General features: G+C 44.7%; 1 protein-coding gene across 1 annotated transcript; it reads right to left on the reverse strand.

Moving 5' to 3' along the window:
- Positions 1-368: 368 nt before the first annotated feature.
- eomesb (eomesodermin homolog b) lies at positions 369-14,490 on the reverse strand (the record flags this gene model as incomplete). Its single annotated transcript, XM_084307386.1, is given in 7 exon segments — positions 369-1,131; positions 5,631-5,692; positions 6,653-6,811; positions 8,505-8,524; positions 8,527-8,625; positions 13,259-13,413; positions 14,390-14,490. Coding segments are annotated over 7 exon segments (1,281 nt in total). The 5' UTR covers positions 14,413-14,490.
- Positions 14,491-20,090: the final 5,600 nt, after the last annotated feature.

A 20,090-nucleotide genomic window follows, 5' to 3' on the forward strand; every position in this document is an offset into this window, starting at 1 on the left:
GGGGAGGGGTTACTGGCCACACCTCAGGCTCTGCCAAGAGAGGTCTGGAGAGCTTCACTGTATAAGTGACTAAACTCCAACCCACACACCAATCACACCAAAACAAAGAATGTAAACAAAGTGCAGTACCAAGCAGGGCTCTTTTGCCTAGCGGGGTGCCGTTTGACGACATTGCGGATCCTACCTTTAAAATCGATTTTCTGTTGCGATAATAACAAGGGCGCACCCGTGACAGCGTGAAAGAAAATAAAAAAAAACTTTATCACAAACAATACACGTTCCTGGCCAGCAGAGGGTGTTGTGGGGCAGATAAGTCTATGGCTGTGGAGTGAAAACGTCAGTCTCTCCATCAGAGATGCACCGCGGCATCAAGGGCTGGTGTAGAAGGGATAGTAACCCGCCATGGCTTTGGACGAAGACGCCTCCTTGCTATAGGAGCTGTTGGTGGTGACGGCGGAGGCCGAGTCCTTGGGGGAGTTCTCCGCACTCGGCCCGCCAGAAGACAGGCGCCTCCGCTTGCACCCCGCGGGGGAGTAGTCTGCCTTGTCCAGAGCAGGCGGCTGCGTGTCCGTCCAGGCCGACATGAGGCCCCCGCTGCTCTCCTCTGCCGCACCCCGGGGCTTGTCCGGGTCCTCTGGAAACCCCCCCATGTTGGGCCCGGGCCTGGGGGACCAGGGCAGGCTGGGGGCCGTCTTCCTCTGGTAGGTCCCCCGGGAGCCCCACCCCGCAGGCACGCCGGCAAAGGGAGCCTCTGGGTAGTAGCTGAGGGCCGTCTGTAGCGGCAGGGCCTTGAGGCCGTAGGGCAGCAGGGAGCCGGAGTATTCCCCATCGTAGGGAGTCAGCTCCAGCTTGTTGACGCCACCTCCCCCCCCCTGCTGCATGGAGGTGACGAACCACCGCTGGGAGGCCGCCGCCGCCGCCGCCTCGTCCGTCTGCGGGGAGAGCAGGCCGCTGGCCTGAGGCACGGCCCTCTCGCTGTTGTAGAAGCGGGTCTGCGGCAGGTTGCTGTGGACGAACTGGTCCTGGAAGAAGGGCTGCATGGCGTAGCGGGCCCCCGGGACGATCTGGTGGGAGCGGTGGGAGTCGGTGGGGGACGGGGTGAGGCGGTCGCTCTCCGGGCCGGTGTACATGCTGGGGACAGACGGGGGGAGACATGGAGTCAGGGTCAGTGTAACCCTAACCCTACTTGAGTAATTGTACTTTGTTACAATACTTAACCCTTTCACTGCCACACGACAGCCGGTTAACCCTTTCACTGTGACAATACAGAAGGTTAGCCCTTTGCTATCACACAACCGACGGCGATGCTCCATCATTAGCATCATTAGCTCCGCGGATGCTAATGATGGAGCATCGCCGTCGGTTGTGTGATAGTAAAAGGCTAACCTTCTGTCGTGTGGCAGTGAAAGGGTTAAGTACTGTTTTTGGGGATTTGTACTTTACTCGAGTATTATTAGGTTTGTATACTTGTACTTTTACTCAATTACATTTCAGAGAGAGAAAAAAACATACTTTTTACTTCTTACATTTAAAATGCAGACCTACAAAGTACAAAGTACAAATCTCGCAGGTCCAACCATTTTAATTAGTATATTTGTTTCTATGGCTGAACTAACGTTAACGTTATTAATCCTGCAGCCGCGCTTTATTTAAAAACAGCCAATCAAATCCCTATCAATGGAAAATGAACCCGCCCATACCCATGCTGATTAGTCCTTGTGCAAGACTAGAAAGCGGGGATCTTTGATTAAACTAGGGCTGACCCCTATTAGTCGATTAGTCGACTAATCGGTCGAAAGGAGCCGTAGTCGACTGGCCAACCCCTCAGTCAATTTTTTTTTATCATTCTTTCCAAAAGAAAAGAGGCCTAGAAGCGTGGCTAACGCTAATGGCACGCATACCAGAGGCTAACTGCCTACGGAAACAGGCACAGAGGCACTGAAAGAGGATTTCACCCATCTAATGAACACACTAGACTAGACAAATATCAAGATGTATCCATCAGTGGACCAATTGCATGCTTTTGCAGAGGACAAGAAGCCTTCAGTCGACTCCTTCAGACATTAAGCACCCCCCACAGCCCAAATGGAATGATACAAAAATATATATATATTATACTTTTTTTTATTTTTTATTTTTTTCGACAAAAAAAAACAGCAAACGACAAATTTTGGCCAATCATAGTCGACCATCCAAATCCTTAGTCGGGGACAGCCCTAGATTAAACACATTAACGTTTTTACTTTAACTATTTAGTACCTAAGTACATTTAAAAGTAGACACTTTTTGACTTTTACCCAAGTGTGTTTTTAGCCAGATACTCTGACTTTTACTTGAGTAAGATTTTGAGACGGTACCCATACTTTCACTTAAGTATAATTTCTGGGTACTTCTTACACCCCTGCCTACAGTGGGCCGGTACATCCTGGGGACAGACAGGTGAAGACATGGCGTCAGTGTCCTGCAGAAAGATATATCCTACAGTGGGGACCAGAGGTGCGTTCCTGATTGGCTGACTGGTTGCACTATGTTTTAATGACGCCACGTGCATGCGAGCTCCCGTGCATGCGGATAAATGTCCCTCGCATACGGCGCACAGACTAAAGACAGTGCCTAATTGCCTCTATGAATGGAATGTAACACATTTCATTCACAAGTTTTGTGTGAATGTATCTGATAACGTATTTGAACACACTTGACGACCTGAGCTATTGTTATGCAAAGTAGCCATGTGGGTACTTAGCGAGTTGGCGCATCAGTCGAGTGCAGCGCATTCCTCAGGTTTGGTGTGAACGATGGTCTGACTCAGGCAGAGCACCGTTCACACCAAACCTGTGAATGTGATTTCCATGAATTGTTATGCTTATGCAAGGTACCAGGTACACGTGACGACTGTGCGTGCACGCGCTTCTGCTCACAAAAGCTTGGTTGTGCAACCCCTCGTCCCATGAGCAACGCACCTCTGGTGGGGACATCCTGCAGACAGACGTGCAGAAATAAAGGTGTAAAGAGATGAAGTCGTAGAGTCCGTGTCCTGCAGAAAGCTACTGGATATCAACATGTTCTTCTTTCTATAAATCAGTGGTTCTCTGGCTTCTTAGTTCGTGGCCCTAAAACAATGCAGAGCTCCAGCGTTAGACAGAATGACCCCTGACCTCTGGTAGACAGAACGGGAAACGTAGATATAGACACAAGAGATAGATCTTTTATTTTTGCTTTTAAGGATATTTCACTTGATCAATGAGTGGAGCTTATACCCCCCCCCCCCCCCCTGACCCCTGACCCTCTGGTGAGTCCTGACCCCTGACCCTCATGTGACCCCCCCTGACCCCCTGGTGACCCCCCCGACCCTCTGGTGACCCCCCCCGACCCTCTGGTGAGTCCTGACCCCCGACCTCTGGTGAGTCCTGACCCCTGACCTCTGGTGACCCCCCCCCCCCCCCCTCTGGTCAGTCCTGACCCCCGACCTCTGGTGACCCCACCCCCCCGACCCTCTGGTGACCCGCCCGGCCCCCCCCTGACCCTCTGGTGACCCCCCCTTGACCCCCCTGACCCCCCCCTGACCCTCTGGTGACCCCCCCCCCCTGACCCCCTGGTGACCCCCCCCCCCCCCCGACCCTCTGGTGAGTCCTGACCCCCGACCCTCTAGTGACCCCTGACCCACAGGACTCACCCCTGCCACAGCTCCTCAGTCTCCCCTATATGGGGTTAGAGTGACAGCTCCTCAGTCTCCCCTATATGGGGTTAGAGTGACAGCTCCTCAGTCTCCCCTATATGGGGTTAGAGTGACAGCTCCTCAGTCTCCCCTATATGGGGTTAGAGTGACAGCTCCTCAGTCTCCCCTATATGGGGTTAGAGTGACAGCTCCTCAGTATATGGTGCTGGGACTGACACACACAGATGTGTAATTGTGTTGAAAATTGCAAAGATGAATGGAAATCTATGGGAAATCTGTCATTTTAAAAGTCAGTAAATGTTAACTTTTTGGAGATTGTTTGCATGGCGGCTTATCTAAAACACTGTTTAAAGGCGTTGAGACCTATATTCAGAACATCTGTCTGAATATACTGAACATCTGTCTGAACATCTGTCTGAATATACTGAACATCTGTCTGAATATACTGAACATCTGTCTGAACATCTGTCTGAATATACTGAACATCTGTCTGAATATACTGAACATCTGTCTGAACATCTGTCTGAATATACTGAACATCTGTCTGAATATACCTGCATAATCCTTCTATATACCTATTCTACACCTGCATATAACCCATACAACTCTGTATGATAGCATGTACAATAATGCTGTATATACCGTATGTATTTATTTATTCTTACCATGTATATATACAGTATATATGTATCCACATCTGTCTGTACATACCTGCATATAATCCTTTATTACATATCTGTAGATGCTATAGGGGTGTAAAGGTACACGTATCCGTACCAAACCGAACCGCTTCAGTGTGTACCGTACCATACCGAACGGCTGTGTAGTATACCAAACGAATACAACGGTATGTTAACCACTTTTTCTTTTTTTTTCTTTACAAGTCAATTATTAATTTCAATATAGAATATTCGTTGACAGCCCTACAAGTACAATTAGTTACTGCACACTACATCACCCCTGAGTGGAACATGGAAAGCCAAACTTTCCCCCACTGTACCGAAAACCTGTACCAAACCTTGACTTCAAAACCGAGGTACGTACCGTACCGTGGTTTTTGTGTACCGTTACACTCCTAATATCTATACATACCTGTAGACACTATGGGCTAGATGCACAAAGAATGGATTGCACGGAGCAAGTTGCACCCTTACTTAGAATTCATTATGAATTGAAAATGGGGGACCCTGATGTAAACAAGACGAAAGTCTTTCTCTGGTCTGCATCCCCTTAACAATTGTTTGTATTGAGCCGTACTGTATTGTACCCATTCTGCAATCTGTTAATAAAACTTTCATTCAATCAATCAATCTGCACGGTGATTGATTTAATGAAAATTGTAATAACAGATTGCAGAATGGGTATACAAACAAAATATATTTTAATATAAAAAAAGTGGATTAAATTCTTTTTTTTAAACCTTTTTGTAAAAAAAAAAGATTTGACAATGGGTATCAGATCGGTATTGGCCGATACCCAAACCCAGGTATCGGTATCGGTATCGGGACTGAAAAAGTCGGATCGGTGCATCCCTACTTACTACCATAGTGTCTTTATACCTGTATCACTGTACATATTAATACTACAACTCTGTACATACATCTGATTAGCACCCTTACTTAGTAGTACTAATTTATATATTTTGTACCCAGTTTAATCACCTGTACATTATATATTACTATTGCACTTTACTGTTACATTGTCACTCTGGTTGGATGACAAACTTATTTTTGTTGTACTGTACCTGTGCTGCATGATGGCAATACATTTGAATCTAATCTAATCTAATCTAATATGAAATGTCATAAATGCAAGAGCAAATTGATGTAACATGGGTGTGATGTTTATGGACACCCTGTTCTTGATAAGTAATGGATAACTACTCTTGATAAGTAATGGATAACTACTCTTGATAAGTAATGGATAACTATTCTATAAGATGCAAGGTACTCACGAATCATAGTTGTCCCTGAATCCTTTTGCAAAGGGGTTGTGGTCAATTTTCAGCTGTGTGATCTAGAGGAGAAGGAAACAGTAATATGTTATAGTTTATGCTGTATGTCATAGTTCTAGAGGAGGAAACAGTAATATGTTATAGTTTATGTTGTATGTTATATGTGCAGTATGTCTGTGTTTCCACGACACATGTTCCATGGGGGAAGTCCATGTGACACTAAAACTCTACTGAAACATTTAGTCCATATGACACTAAAACTCTACTGAAACATTTAGTCCATGTGACACTAAAACTCTACTGAAACATTTAGTCCATATGACACTAAAACTCTACTGAAACATTTAGTCCATGTGACACTAAAACTCTACTGAAACATTTAGTCCATGTGACACTAAAACTCTACTGAAACATTTAGTCCATGTGACACTAAAACTCTACTGAAACATTTAGTCCATGTGACACTAAAACTATACTGAAACATTTAGTCCATGTGACACTAAAACTCTACTGAAACATTTAGTCCATATGACACTAAAACTACTGAAACATTTAGTCCATGTGACACTAAAACTGCACAAACTGTACAGCCTTTCCACTTAAAATAAAAAGATATTGCAATTTTTTTTACATTTTTGTAAATATTTGTATTTAATTCATATTGTATATGTTTGTTATATATTCGTACTGGTGAATCGCGTCTCGCTCTTTCGCCATATTGAGATATACCTCATCTCCAGTACCTACTGTACTTCATTAACGAAAACAAAGCACCCATGCACCCTATTGATCCATATCCTTTCGTAATGTTTACTGTCCGGCTTCTAAAAACTCGCATGGCGGAGTGATAGTAATGCGGTTGTGGGCGGGTCCTGGGTCCAAGAGCGTGGGGTTGTCCACGTGTAAGTTGACTGTTTCAGCCAATCAGAATCGAGAAATTTGCATGCCGTTGTATAATAAATTATAAACCACATGCACAATAAGAAATGTATATTATGGAAGAAAATTTTTATGTATCTTACATCGGTGTTCTGGTAGGCTGTGACAGCTATAAACTGGTTCTCTGGGAAAGTGAAGGTCTGAGTCTTTGCGTCGCTGCTCATGTCCTCCGCGCCGTCGTCTGTCACCTCCACCATGTGCAGCCTGGGCTGGTACTTATGCAGAGACTGCAGCACGACCATCTGTATGGGTTAGGGTTAGCGTTAGGGTTAGGGTTAACCCGTCGTCTGTCACCTCCACCATGTGTAGCCTGGGCTGGTACTTATGCAGAGACTGCAGCACGACCATCTGTATGGGTTAGGGTTAGCGTTAGGGTTAGGGTTAACCCGTCGTCTGTCACCTCCACCATGTGTAGCCTGGGCTGGTACTTATGCAGAGACTGCAGGACGGCCATCTGTATGGGTTAGGGTTAGCGTTAGGGTTAGGGTTAACCCGTCGTCTGTCACCTCCACCATGTGTAGCCTGGGCTGGTACTTATGCAGAGACTGCAGGACGGCCATCTGTATGCGTGGAAATAACAGCTGGTGAATTATTTTAACCAAACCTATAAGGTCAACTTTCCACTTGTGTGTTATCTGTGCGTAAATGATAAACCCTAACCCTATATGGTCAACTTTCCACTTGTGTGTTATCTGTGCGTAAATGTCGCTCCTCCCCAAAAGGTTCCAGTCGTGCGTCACGACCTGCTGAAGACACTACTATCACCGACATCTAAGAAAGGACGACCCTTCTTTATTTTATAATTTTTTTTCTTCTTTTTCCGATTTTTCTCCCATCCCAATGTTAGTCGTTATGCCAATTCCCAATCCCCTTCCTGGTCGTTGCGCACTCTACCCCCTACCGTCGGTCTGGGAGGGCGGAGACTATCACATGCTTCCTTCGACACATGTGTAGCCAGCCCACCGCTTCTTTTCACCTGGCAGCGCGGACTCTCACTGGGGGAGTGTAACGTGTGGAAGGTCACAGTACCTCTCCTAGATCCTTCCCTTGCTGTGCAGGCACCCCGACCGAACTGTAGGAGTCGCTGTTTACAACGACCAGGACCCACCCTCGCCGGCTTCCCACCCGCTGACACTGCCAATTGTGTTAGTATGGACGGTCGGCCAAGCCGGAAGCACCACAGCTGGATTCGATCCCACTGTCTCTGTGGTGCTAGACAGATGCTTAGTCCACTGCACTACCCGGCCGCCCCTAGGGACGGCCCTTCTAAGCTTTCTCTCCTCCACATTGTCTGTGGTGCCTTTTTACCTATTGCTAGGTTTTTTGTGAGTTTTTCCTTACCTTCGTGTGTGGTATGTCTGGGAGTGTTGCATTAATTTAATTAATTTATTTTACATTCTATTTTGGACTTCATGGTGTTTTTATTTTTGTTTTTGATTTATTGTGATGTTTCTTCTTGACTTGTTTAAAGAAGACGTGTCCGGCCCATGGGGGACATTGACGTGTGTTGTCGGGCCTTACAGATACATTTGATTTGATTTGATTTGATTAGGACTCCCTATTTACCGGATATTGAAGGCATCATTTTAACAATGTGACATACTATTAATATATACATGTTTTATTTAATTAAACAAAATCGAATTTGGTCCTTAAATCAACTTACTGATAGACATGAAAATTCTACTATAATATTACGAATACATTTATGTTTCATTTAATAACAATGTTGTTTGTCAAATGCGGTTTTGACTTTAACATTTTTAACCCTTTCACTGCCGCACTACCAAGCGGTTAACCCTTTCACTGCGACGATACACAGAGGGTTAACACACGACCGTCGGTTGTGTGATAGTAAAGGGTTAACCTTCTGTCGTGTGGCAGTGAAAGGGTTAACAAGTTAACATAACTAATTTAAAATAATGACAGAGTTACCTGTGAGCTTGTGTTACTGGCCCCTTGTTGTTGGTCAGCTTCAGTTTGCCGAAGGAGATCTCCTGCCTCATCCAGTGAGCTCCGGTGTTCGGAGACTCTGGGTGGATGTAGACCTTGTTCCCTGAGAGAGAGAGAGAGCTGTTAGAAGATCTTGTTCCCTGAGAGAGAGAGAGAGAGAGAGAGAGAGAGAGAGAGAGAGAGAGAGAGAGAGAGAGAGCTGTTAGAAGACCTTGTTCCCTGAGAGAGAGAGAGTAGAGAGAGAGAGAGAGAGAGAGAGAGAGAGAGAGAGAGAGAGAGAAGAGAGAGAGAGAGAGAGAGAGAGAGAGAGAGAGAGAGAGAGAGAGAGAGAGAGAGAGAGAGAGAGAGAGAGAGAGAGAGAGAGAGAGAGAGAGAGAGAGAGAGAGAGAGAGAGAGAGGAGAGGGAGAGACTCTTGTTCCCTGAGCCTGAGAGAGCTGTTAGACTCTGGGTGGATGAAGACCTTGTTCCCTGAGAGAGAGAGCTGTTAGACTCTGGGTGGATGAAGACCTTGTTCCCTGAGAGAGAGCTGTTAGACTCTGGGTGATGTAGACCTTGTTCCCTGAGAGAGAGCTGTTAGACTCTGGGTGGATGTAGACCTTGTTCCCTGAGAGAGAGAGCTGTTAGACTCTGGGTGGATGTAGACCTTGTTCCCTGAGAGAGAGCTGTTAGACTCTGGGTGGATGAAGACCTTGTTCCCTAAGAGAGAGAGCTGTTAGACTCTGGGTGGATGTAGACCTTGTTCCCTGAGAGAGAGAGAGCTGTTAGACTCTGGGTGGATGTAGACCTTGTTCCCTGAGAGAGAGAGAGCTGTTAGACTCTGGGTGGATGTAGACCTTGTTCCCTGAGAGAGAGAGAGCTGTTAGACTCTGGGTGGATGTAGACCTTGTTCCCTGAGAGAGAGAGAGCTGTTAGACTCTGGGTGGATGTAGACCTTGTTCCCTGAGAGAGAGAGAGCTGTTAGACTCTGGGTGGATGTAGACCTTGTTCCCTGAGAGAGAGAGCTGTTAGACTCTGGGTGGATGAAGACCTTGTTCCCTGAGAGAGCTGTTAGACTCTGGGTGGATGAAGACCTTGTTCCCTGAGAGAGAGAGCTGTTAGACTCTGGGTGGATGAAGACCTTGTTCCCTGAGAGAGAGCTGTTAGACTCTGGTGGATGTAGACCTTGTTCCCTGAGAGAGAGCTGTTAGACTCTGGTGGATGTAGACCTTGTTCCCTGAGAGAGAGCTGTTAGACTCTGGGTGGATGTAGACCTTGTTCCCTGAGAGAGAGCTGTTAGACTCTGGGTGGATGAAGACCTTGTTCCCTGAGAGAGAGAGCTGTTAGACTCTGGGTGGATGTAGACCTTGTTCCCTGAGAGAGAGAGAGCTGTTAGACTCTGGGTGGATGTAGACCTTGTTCCCTGAGAGAGAGAGAGCTGTTAGACTCTGGGTGGATGTAGACCTTGTTCCCTGAGAGAGAGAGAGCTGTTAGACTCTGGGTGGATGTAGACCTTGTTCCCTGAGAGAGAGAGAGCTGTTAGACTCTGGGTGGATGTAGACCTTGTTCCCTGAGAGAGAGAGCTGTTAGACTCTGGGTGGATGTAGACCTTGTTCCCTGAGAGAGAGAGCTGTTAGACTCTGGGTGGATGAAGACCTTGTTCCCTGATAGAGCTGTTAGACTCTGGGTGGATGAAGACCTTGTTCCCTGATAGAGCTGTTAGACTCTGGGTGGATGTAGACCTTGTTCCCTGAGAGAGAGAGCTGTTAGACTCTTGTTCCCGGAGAAAGAGATGTTAGATGTTGTTCCCTGAGAAAGATAGCTGTTAGATGTTGTTCTCGCACATATAACCAAACTACACTGCTATCTTTGAAAAGATCAATTGTAGTTACAGCGGTTCGTTTCTGCAGGGCAAAATACCTTAACCCTTTCACTGCCGCACTACCAAACGGTTAACCCTTTCACTGCGATGATACACAGAAGGTTAACCCTTTCACTGCCACATGACAGCCGGTTAACCCTTTCACTGCCACACTACAGAAGGTTAACCTTTACTATCACACTACCGATGGTAGTAAAGGGTTAACCTTCTGTAGTGTGGCAGTGAAATGGTTAACACAGGTTCCAGAAACACACAGTTTAGAGAACAGGTCATCACTCTACAGAAACACACAGTTTAGAGAACAGGTCATCACTCTACAGAAACACACAGTTTAGAGAACAGGTCATCACTCTACAGAAACACACAGTTTAGAGAACAGGTCATCACTCTACAGAAACACACAGTTTAGAGAACAGGTCATCACTCTACAGAAACACACAGTTTAGAGAACAGGTCATAACTCTACAGAAACACAGTTTAGAGAACAGGTCATCACTCTACAGAAACACACAGTTTAGAGTGAGAACAGGTCGTCACTCTACAGAAACACACAGTTTAGAGAACAGGTCATCACTCTACAGAAACACCGTTTAGAGAACAGGTCATCACTCTACAGAAACACACAGTTTAGAGAACAGGTCATCACTCTACAGAAACACACAGTTTAGAGAACAGGTCATCACTCTGCAGAAAACACATAGTTTAGAGAACAGGTCATCACTCTACAGAAACACAGAGTGTAGAGAACAGATCATCACTCTACAGAAACACACAGTTTAGAGAACAGGTCATCACTCTACAGAAACACAGAGTGTAGAGAACAGATCATCACTCTACAGAAACACACAGTTTAGAGTGAGAACAGGTCATCATTCTACAGAAACACAGTTTAGAGAACAGGTCATCACTCTACAGAAACACAGTTTAGAGAACAGGTCATCACTCTACAGAAACACAGAGTTTAGAGTGAGAACAGGTCATCACTCTACAGAAACACAGAGTGTAGAGAACAGATCATCACTCTACAGAAACACACAGTTTAGAGTGAGAACAGGTCATCACTCTACAGAAACACAGTTTAGAGAACAGGTCATCACTCTACAGAAACACAGTTTAGAGAACAGGTCATCACTCTACAGAAACACAGAGTTTAGAGTGAGAACAGGTCATCACTCTACAGAAACACACAGTTTAGAGAACAGGTCGTCACTCTACAGAAACACAGAGTTTAGAGAACAGGTCATCACTCTACAGAAACACACAGTTTAGAGAACAGGTCATCACTCTACAGAAACACACAGTTTAGAGAACAGGTCATCACTCTACAGAAACACAGTTTAGAGAACAGGTCATCACTCTACAGAAACACAGTTTAGAGAACAGGTCATCACTCTACAGAAACACAGAGTGTAGAGAACAGATCATCACTCTACAGAAACACAGTTTAGAGAACAGGTCATCACTCTACAGAAACACAGTTTAGAGAACAGGTCATCACTCTACAGAAACACACAGTTTAGAGAACAGGTCATCACTCTACAGAAACACACAGTTTAGAGAACAGGTCATCACTCTACAGAAACACAGTTTATAGAACAGGTCATCACTCTACAGAAACACACAGTTTAGAGAACAGATCATCACTCTACAGAAACACAGTTTAGAGAACAGGTCATCACTCTACAGAAACACAGAGTGTAGAGAACAGATCATCACTCTACAGAAACACAGTTTAGAGAACAGGTCATCACTCTACAGAAACACAGTTTAGAGAACAGGTCATCACTCTACAGAAACACAGTTTAGAGAACAGGTCATCACTCTACAAAAACACAGTTTAGAGAACAGGTCATCACTCTACAGAAACACAGTTTAGAGAACAGGTCATCACTCTACAGAAACACACAGTTTAGAGAACAGGTCATCACTCTACAGAAACACAGTTTAGAGAACAGGTCATCACTCTACAGAAACACAGTTTAGAGAACAGGTAATCACTCTACAGAAACACACAGTTTAGAGAACATCACTCAACAGAAACACAGTTTAGAGAACAGGTCATCACTCTACAGAAACACAGTTTAGAGAACAGGTCATCACTCTACAGAAACACACATTTTAGAGAACAGGTCATCACTCTACAGAAACACACAGTTTAGAGAACAGGTCATCACTCTACAGAAACACACAGTTTAGAGTGAGAACAGGTCATCACTCTACAGAAACACACAGTTTAGAGAACAGGTCATCACTCTACAGAAACACACAGTTTAGAGTGAGAACAGGTCATCACTCTACAGAAACACACAGTTTAGAGTGAGAACAGGTCATCACTCTACAGAAACACAGAGTGTAGAGAACAGATCATCACTCTACAGAAACACACAGTTTAGAGAACAGGTCATCACTCTACAGAAACACAGTTTAGAGAACAGGTCATCACTCTACAGAAACACACAGTTTAGAGAACAGGTCATCACTCTACAGAAACACACAGTTTAGAGAACAGGTTGTCACTCTACAGAAACACACAGTTTAGAGAACAGGTCATCACTCTACAGAAACACACAGTTTAGAGAACAGGTCATCACTCTACAGAAACACACAGTTTAGAGAACAGGTCATCACTCTACAGAAATACACAGTTTAGAGTGTGAACCCTTTCACTGCCACACTACGGAAGGTTAACCCTTTACTACCGTTGGTAGTGTGATAGTAAAGGGTTAACCTTCTGTAGTGTGGCAGTGAAAGGGTTAACCTGCTGTTGTGTGGCAGTGAAAGGGTTAACCTGCTGTGTATTGTCGCAGTGAAAGGGTTAACCGTTTGGTAGTGCTGCAGTGAAAGTTGTGAACAGGTGGTCACTCCTTGTTTACACACCTTGCATGTTGTTGTCTGCCTTCCCACACGTGACCCACTTCCCGCCCTGGAACCTCCAGTGGTTCGGATCCGCGAGAACGATCTCCACGAACACGTTGTAGTGCGCCGTCAGACTCAGCCCCGCCATGTTGAAACTGAGGAAGGGAAACATCCTCCTGGGGGGGGGGAGAGAGAGAGAGAGGGGGGGGGGAGAGAGAGAGACAGGGGGAGAGAGAGAGAGAGAGAGGGGGGGGAGAGAGAGAGAGAGAGAGAGAGAAAGGGAGAGAGAGGGATAGTGTGAAACTCACACTCACTTAACACTTTCAAAACTACACCATAACGTTTGGTGTTTTGCTCTCATCTGGGAGCCAAAGGCCTGGCGTTGCCCGTGACCTGTCTTCCTGCCCTGATTACCTGGTGTGTCTAGTTTACTCTGCTTCATATGTCCTCCTTGTTCGCTGTTCACATTGTCAGTCGTTCACTGGTCGTTACCGTGAGTATATACACTTGCCTCTTGGTCTTTATTCTTTTTTACCTTTTTAATGAAGCACAATCTCAGCGGGTACATTATATGTGACAAATAATAATAAATAATAATAATAATAGATCAAATTTCTATAGCGCCTTTCATAGAACCCAAGGTCGCTTCACAATCAGGACAAAAAATAGGGCTAGGGAAACAGGGAAAAAGGGGGATGAGGACAGGTAAGGGATAATGGACCTAAACACAACAATAAATAAATAAAACAATTTGAACTTGAACTTGGGGGGCTATATAAATCAAATTGTATATATTAAATATATTATTATTATTATTATTATTATTATTATTTATTATTATTATTATTATTATTATATTGTACATTACATTTTTATATATTTTTGTATAGAAAATAAACACGTTGGCTATACTTTAATCATCAGGGTTAGGGTTATAATAATAACGGCCTCCTCACCGTCCCTGCTTCGTGATGATGATAATAATAATAATAATAATAATAATAATAATAATAATAATAATAATAATAATAATAATAATAATAATAATAATAATAATAATAATAATAATAATAATAATAATAATAATAATAATAATAATAATAATAATAATAATAATAATAATAATAATAATAATAATAACGGCCTCCTCACCGTCCCTGCTTGGTGATGATCATCTCGGTCTGGTGTCGGTGGAACTTCAGCCACAGAGGCCGGTTGCAGAGGTACACGTGGCCGCGCCCGCCCCCCGCGCTGAGGCCGCTGTAGGGCGGGTAGAGACACCCGGGACCACCGGGACCACCGGGACCCCCCTGCAGCTGGTGGTACCCCGCCGCCCCGAACCCCGCGGGGGAAGGAGGCAGCACGGAGCCGCTGAAGTGGAGCGCGGTGCAGGAGTACCGGGTCGCCGCGCCGGAGGGGGGCGGGTTGTAGACGGTGGTCCCAGTGGTCTGTCCGGTGTACGGGAGGAAGGAGCAGGGGTTCGCCGCCTCGGGACTCTGCCTCGGGGAGGCCTGGATGTAGTATCGGTCCGCGCCGAGCCCGTACCGGGAGCCCGGTGTCTCCTCCTCGGCCCCGGGGACCGGAGACTTGACGCGCCTCTCGGCGGCGGCTCCTTTGGGCTCCTCGCTGCCCAGCATGGCTGCTCCTCCTCCCGGCGAGTGTCTCCAATATAGAATTATTGATTATATAGCTACTTATATTTGGTCCCAATTTATGAAGTTATTTTCTCGAATGTCTCTCAAAAAAGTAGTTTTGAAATCTCTGTTGGAAGAAAGTCCTATTGCTGCTGCGTCCTGTGCGTCGCTAGAAGAGACGGGGTCCTGCCTGGGTTAGGGTTACAAGTGGAGGGCTCCTGCCTGGAGGCCTGCAGTCATGTCCGCTTGTCAGGTTGGAAGTATAGTTGGCACCGTTTCTCTCCTGCAAGTGAATAAACACGAGTGTGAAACGTGTGTAATCCTCCTCACAGAGTCAAAGCTCTGGTGATGGTGGTGTTTCAGGGTGTGGCTGACAGCCATCTCTCGCGGTTTCTGTCACACTGTCTTCAAGATGGCATTTTCTTCTCATATAATCATACCTACACCTGCATATAACCCATACAATTCTGTATGATATATGTACAATAAATACATATTTATTTATTATCAACGTGTATATATATATATATATATATATATATATATATATATATATATATATATATATATATATATATATATATATATATATATATACATCCAAATCTGTCTGTATACCTGCATATAATAATGTGTACATGTCTATAGATACTATCTATATATGCCATACCAGTTACACCGGCCAGTATGACTTATACCATAGTGTCTTTATACCTGTATCATACATATTAATACTACCAGTATGACTTACTACCATAGTGTCTTTATACCTGTATCATACATATTAATACTACCAGTATGACTTACTACCATAGTGTCTTTATACCTGTATCACTGTACATATTAATACTACCAGTATGACTTTACTACCATGTGTCTTTATACCTGTATCACTGTACATATTAATACTACCAGTATGACTCACTATAGTGTCTTTATACCTGTATCACTACATATTAATACTACCAGTATGACTTACTACCATAGTGTATTTACCTGTATCACTGTACATATTAATACTACTACCAGTATGACTTACTACCATAGTGTCTTTATACCTGCAGTATCAATACATATTAATACTACCAGTATGACTTACTACCTTAGTGTCTTTATACCTGTATCACTGTACATATTAATACTACCAGTATGACTTACTACCATAGTGTATTTATACCTGTATCGCTGTACATATTAATACTATACCAGTATGACTCACTATAGTGTCTTTATACCTGTATCACTACATATTAATACTACCAGTATGACTTACTACCATAGTGTCTTTACCTGTATCACTGTACATATTAATACTACTACCAGTATGACTTACTACCATAGTGTCTTTATACCTGCAGTATCACTGTACATATTAATACTACCAGTATGACTTACTACCATAGTGTCTTTATACCTGTATCACTGTACATATTAATACTACAACTCTGTACACACATCTGATTAGCACTATTACTCAGTAGTACTCATTCATATATTTTATAATTAATAACCTTTACATTGTATATTACTATTGTACTTTACTGTTACATTTGCACTCTGGTTGGATGACAAACAAATGGTTGTACTTGTGCTGTATGATGACAATACATTTTACTCTACTACTCTACTTTTTAATCTATAACAATAAATAAAGACCACACGTCATACATAGTGTATTTTTGACCTATATGTACTTCGATTCCCTGTTTGCTGGCAGGCCATGATGCAACGCTTATATACAACAATTGCCAATAATCGCCTCGGACGGACGTGCCAGATTTGGTTTAGAGTGCAGAATGATTTAATATAGTTAAGATCATTTTTCAATATATTCTCAATGAACAGTATATAAGGCCAGTAGGCCACGCTGAACACATTTAAATAAACAAGCTGAATATTTGAATTGGTCAACAGCAGAATTCTTGTCAAACTAGAAACATACTATATGTTGCCTTTAGTCGGTTTTGTTCATATTCGACAGGAAACGAATTATTATCCCATCACTATATCTGTACTTCTTGTATACATTATGACAAATTTCGCGCATCAGATTTATTCCATTACAAGATATAAATTAGGCACATTTTCTCTTTGTTGTTAAATCTATATTTTAAATATCCTAAGATTTTACATGATACATTAAACTTTGTAGACCTATACTGCTGTAATCTTAAGCATTTCACATGGTAGCTTTCAGTTATTTTTAAATATTAAGATGTAAAAAAATAAAATAAAAAAAAAAGTCCCACGTTTCCGTCTATTAGCCAGGCTCCAATTCAAATCAATGAACTCAACTCAATGAACTCAAAATGAATTTGCATTAATTTCACTTCTGATGCTCCGTCGGGACCGCGGCGTCAAAAGAAACAAAACGGCCAATTATTTTTCCGTTTGAAGAGACCTGTGATGTTTCTCCGACCTGACAAACCGAGAACTGATAATAATAAAGTGATGCCTCCAAATATAACAGAGAGGCCCATGAGGAGAATATATATATATATATATTTAAGTGATGTTATTTTTTCCTGTAATTTTATATAGGTTGCTGTATATGTTTTATTTGTTTTATCTGGACCATGAGTTTGATTGATTGACTGATTGTAGGCGACGCTATATATATATATACACATCAACGTCCCACAAATAGACAGCTGTGTCTCCAAGATGAGTGGTAACGTGTGGCACTGAGCCTCATGTCTGTTAAAACCAGAAGTATCTCATTTTCAGAGTAATTTAGCCGACAGATGAATTTATACATGAGATTTATTAAAACAGCTTGGAAGGTATATTGTTGACACGTGCAGCCACAAACATTTCACTTGACCATAATATTCTCATAATCTCATGGCATCATTATAAGTTATACCTGAAGTCTCTGCAAACCTGCTTTTCTTTGTAGCTTGACCACATGTGCAGACAGTATAAAGTGATGTACAATATGCTCTTTGTTATCGTCTGGTTTATGTTTGCTATACCCTGAATTAGCCTACTGTTATCATTCCCAAATAATTAGACAACTTCGTGGTTTATACATGTTCTGTTGTCTTTAGTTAAATTAATCATAATTATTAACTAGATTCACTTACCAACATTGGGCCTCTGGGTCACGCTGTTGTCAAAGCGATAAAGTTGGAGACAGAAAAATAAATGAACGAATGGAAAACTGTGTAAATGTGAGAGAAAAAAAAAACTGCAAGAATCTAAGAGCATATGAATGTAATAATTTTATGTCCAAGTCACTCTGTCGTCGGCAGCTCTGCTGTTGTGGAGGGACCCGAATGAAGCCATGCGCTGCTCCAGAGGCGCTGCTCACAGGTCCTCCCGGTGACGCTCTGCTCCTCCCGGTGACGCTCTGCTCCTCCCGGTGACACGCTGCTCCTCCCGGTGACACGCTGCTCCTCCCGGTGACACGCTGCTCCTCCCGGTGACACGCTGCTCCTCCCGGTGACGCTCTGCTCCTCCCGGTGACACGCTGCTCCTCCCGGTGACGCTCTGCTCCTCCCGGTGACGCGCTGCTCCTCCCGGTGACACGCTGCTCCTCCCGGTGACGCTCTGCTCCTCCCGGTGACACGCTGCTCCTCCCGGTGACACGCTGCTCCTCCCGGTGACGCGCTGTTCCTCCCGGTGACATGCTGCTCCTCCCGGTGACACGCTGCTCCTCCCGGTGACACGCTGCTCCTCCCGGTGACACGCTGCTCCTCCCGGTGACACGCTGCTCCTCCCGGTGACACGCTGCTCCTCCCGGTGACGCGCTGCTCCTCCCGGTGACACGCTGCTCCTCCCGGTAACGCTCTGGGAGCAGCCTATTATCAAGTTGGCTTCTGATCTCCGGGGGAGGTGCAGAGAGGAGGAGGAGAGAGGAGGAGTAGAGAGGAGGAGAGAGGAGGAGAAATGAGTAGAGAGGAGGAGAGAGGAGGTGCAGAGAGAGGAGGAGAGAGGAGGAGAGAGGAGGTGCAGAGAGGAGGAGAGAGGAGAGAGGAGAGAGGTGGAGAGAGGAGGAGAGAGGAGGAGAGAGGAGGTGCAGAGAGGAGGGGAGAGGAGAGAGGTGGAGAGAGGAGGAGAGAGGAGGAGTAGAGAGGTGGAGAGAGGAGCATAGAGGAGGATCATAGAGGAGGTGCAGAGAGGAGGAGAGAGGAGGTGGAGAGAGGAGGTGCAGAGAGGAGGAGAGAGGAGGGAGGAGGAGAGAGGAGGTGGAGAGAGGAGAGGAGGAGAGAGGAGGTGCAGAGAGGAGGAGAGATGAGAGAGGAGGAGAGAGGAGGTGGAGAGAGGAGAGGAGGAGAGAGGAGGTGCAGAGAGGAGGAGAGAGGAGGTGCAGAGAGGTGGAGAGAGGAGGAGTAGAGAGGTGGAGAGAGGAGGAGTAGAGAGGTGGAGAGAGGAGGAGAGAGGAGGTGGAGAGAGGAGTAGAGAGGAGGTGGAGAGAGGAGGAGAGAGGAGGTGGAGAGAGGAGTAGAGAGGAGAGAGGAGGTTGAGAGAGGAGGAGTAGAGAGGTGGAGAGATGAGGAGAGAGGAGGTGGAGAGAGGAGTAGAGAGGAGAGAGGAGGTGGAGAGAGGAGGAGAGAGGAGGTGGAGAGAGGAGTAGAGAGGAGAGAGGAGGTGGAGAGAGGAGGAGTAGAGAGGAGGAGTAGAGAGGTGGAGAGATGAGGAGAGAGGAGGTGGAGAGAGGAGGAGTAGAGAGGAGAGAGGAGGGAGGAGGTGGAGAGAGGAGGAGTAGAGAGGTGGAGAGATGAGGAGTAGAGAGGTGGAGAGAGGAGGAGTAGAGAGGTGGAGAGAGGAGGTGGAGAGGAGGAGGAGTATTGATTGATTGATTAATTGAAAACTTTATTAACAGATTGCAGATGGGTACAATACAGTATGGCTCAATACACACAATTGTTAAAGGGATGCAGACCAGAGAAAGACTTCCGTCTTGTTTACATCAGGGTTCCTCATTTGCAATTCATCACAACATATATGACGTACCTGACATACAGATAGACAGTACTGCTACATCTAGACATTTTATGACATACCAGATCTACAAATATACAGTGTTTATGAGTACAAAGAGAGTTTAAACAGATAGTATTTGAGGGGGAAGAAACTGTACATTGGAGGAGGTTGGGTAGGTGGGGTGGGGGGAGGTGTAGAGAGGAGGTGCATTTGAATGCAATTGATCTGAGAAAATGCTTCATCGGTTAGACGAGGTAAGACAAGGTTAGAGAGACAAGGCAATTATATAC

The sequence above is a fragment of the Notolepis coatsorum genome (assembly GCF_963971535.1).
Source record: "Notolepis coatsorum genome assembly, chromosome: 2".
Lineage (NCBI taxonomy): Eukaryota > Metazoa > Chordata > Actinopteri > Aulopiformes > Paralepididae > Notolepis > Notolepis coatsorum.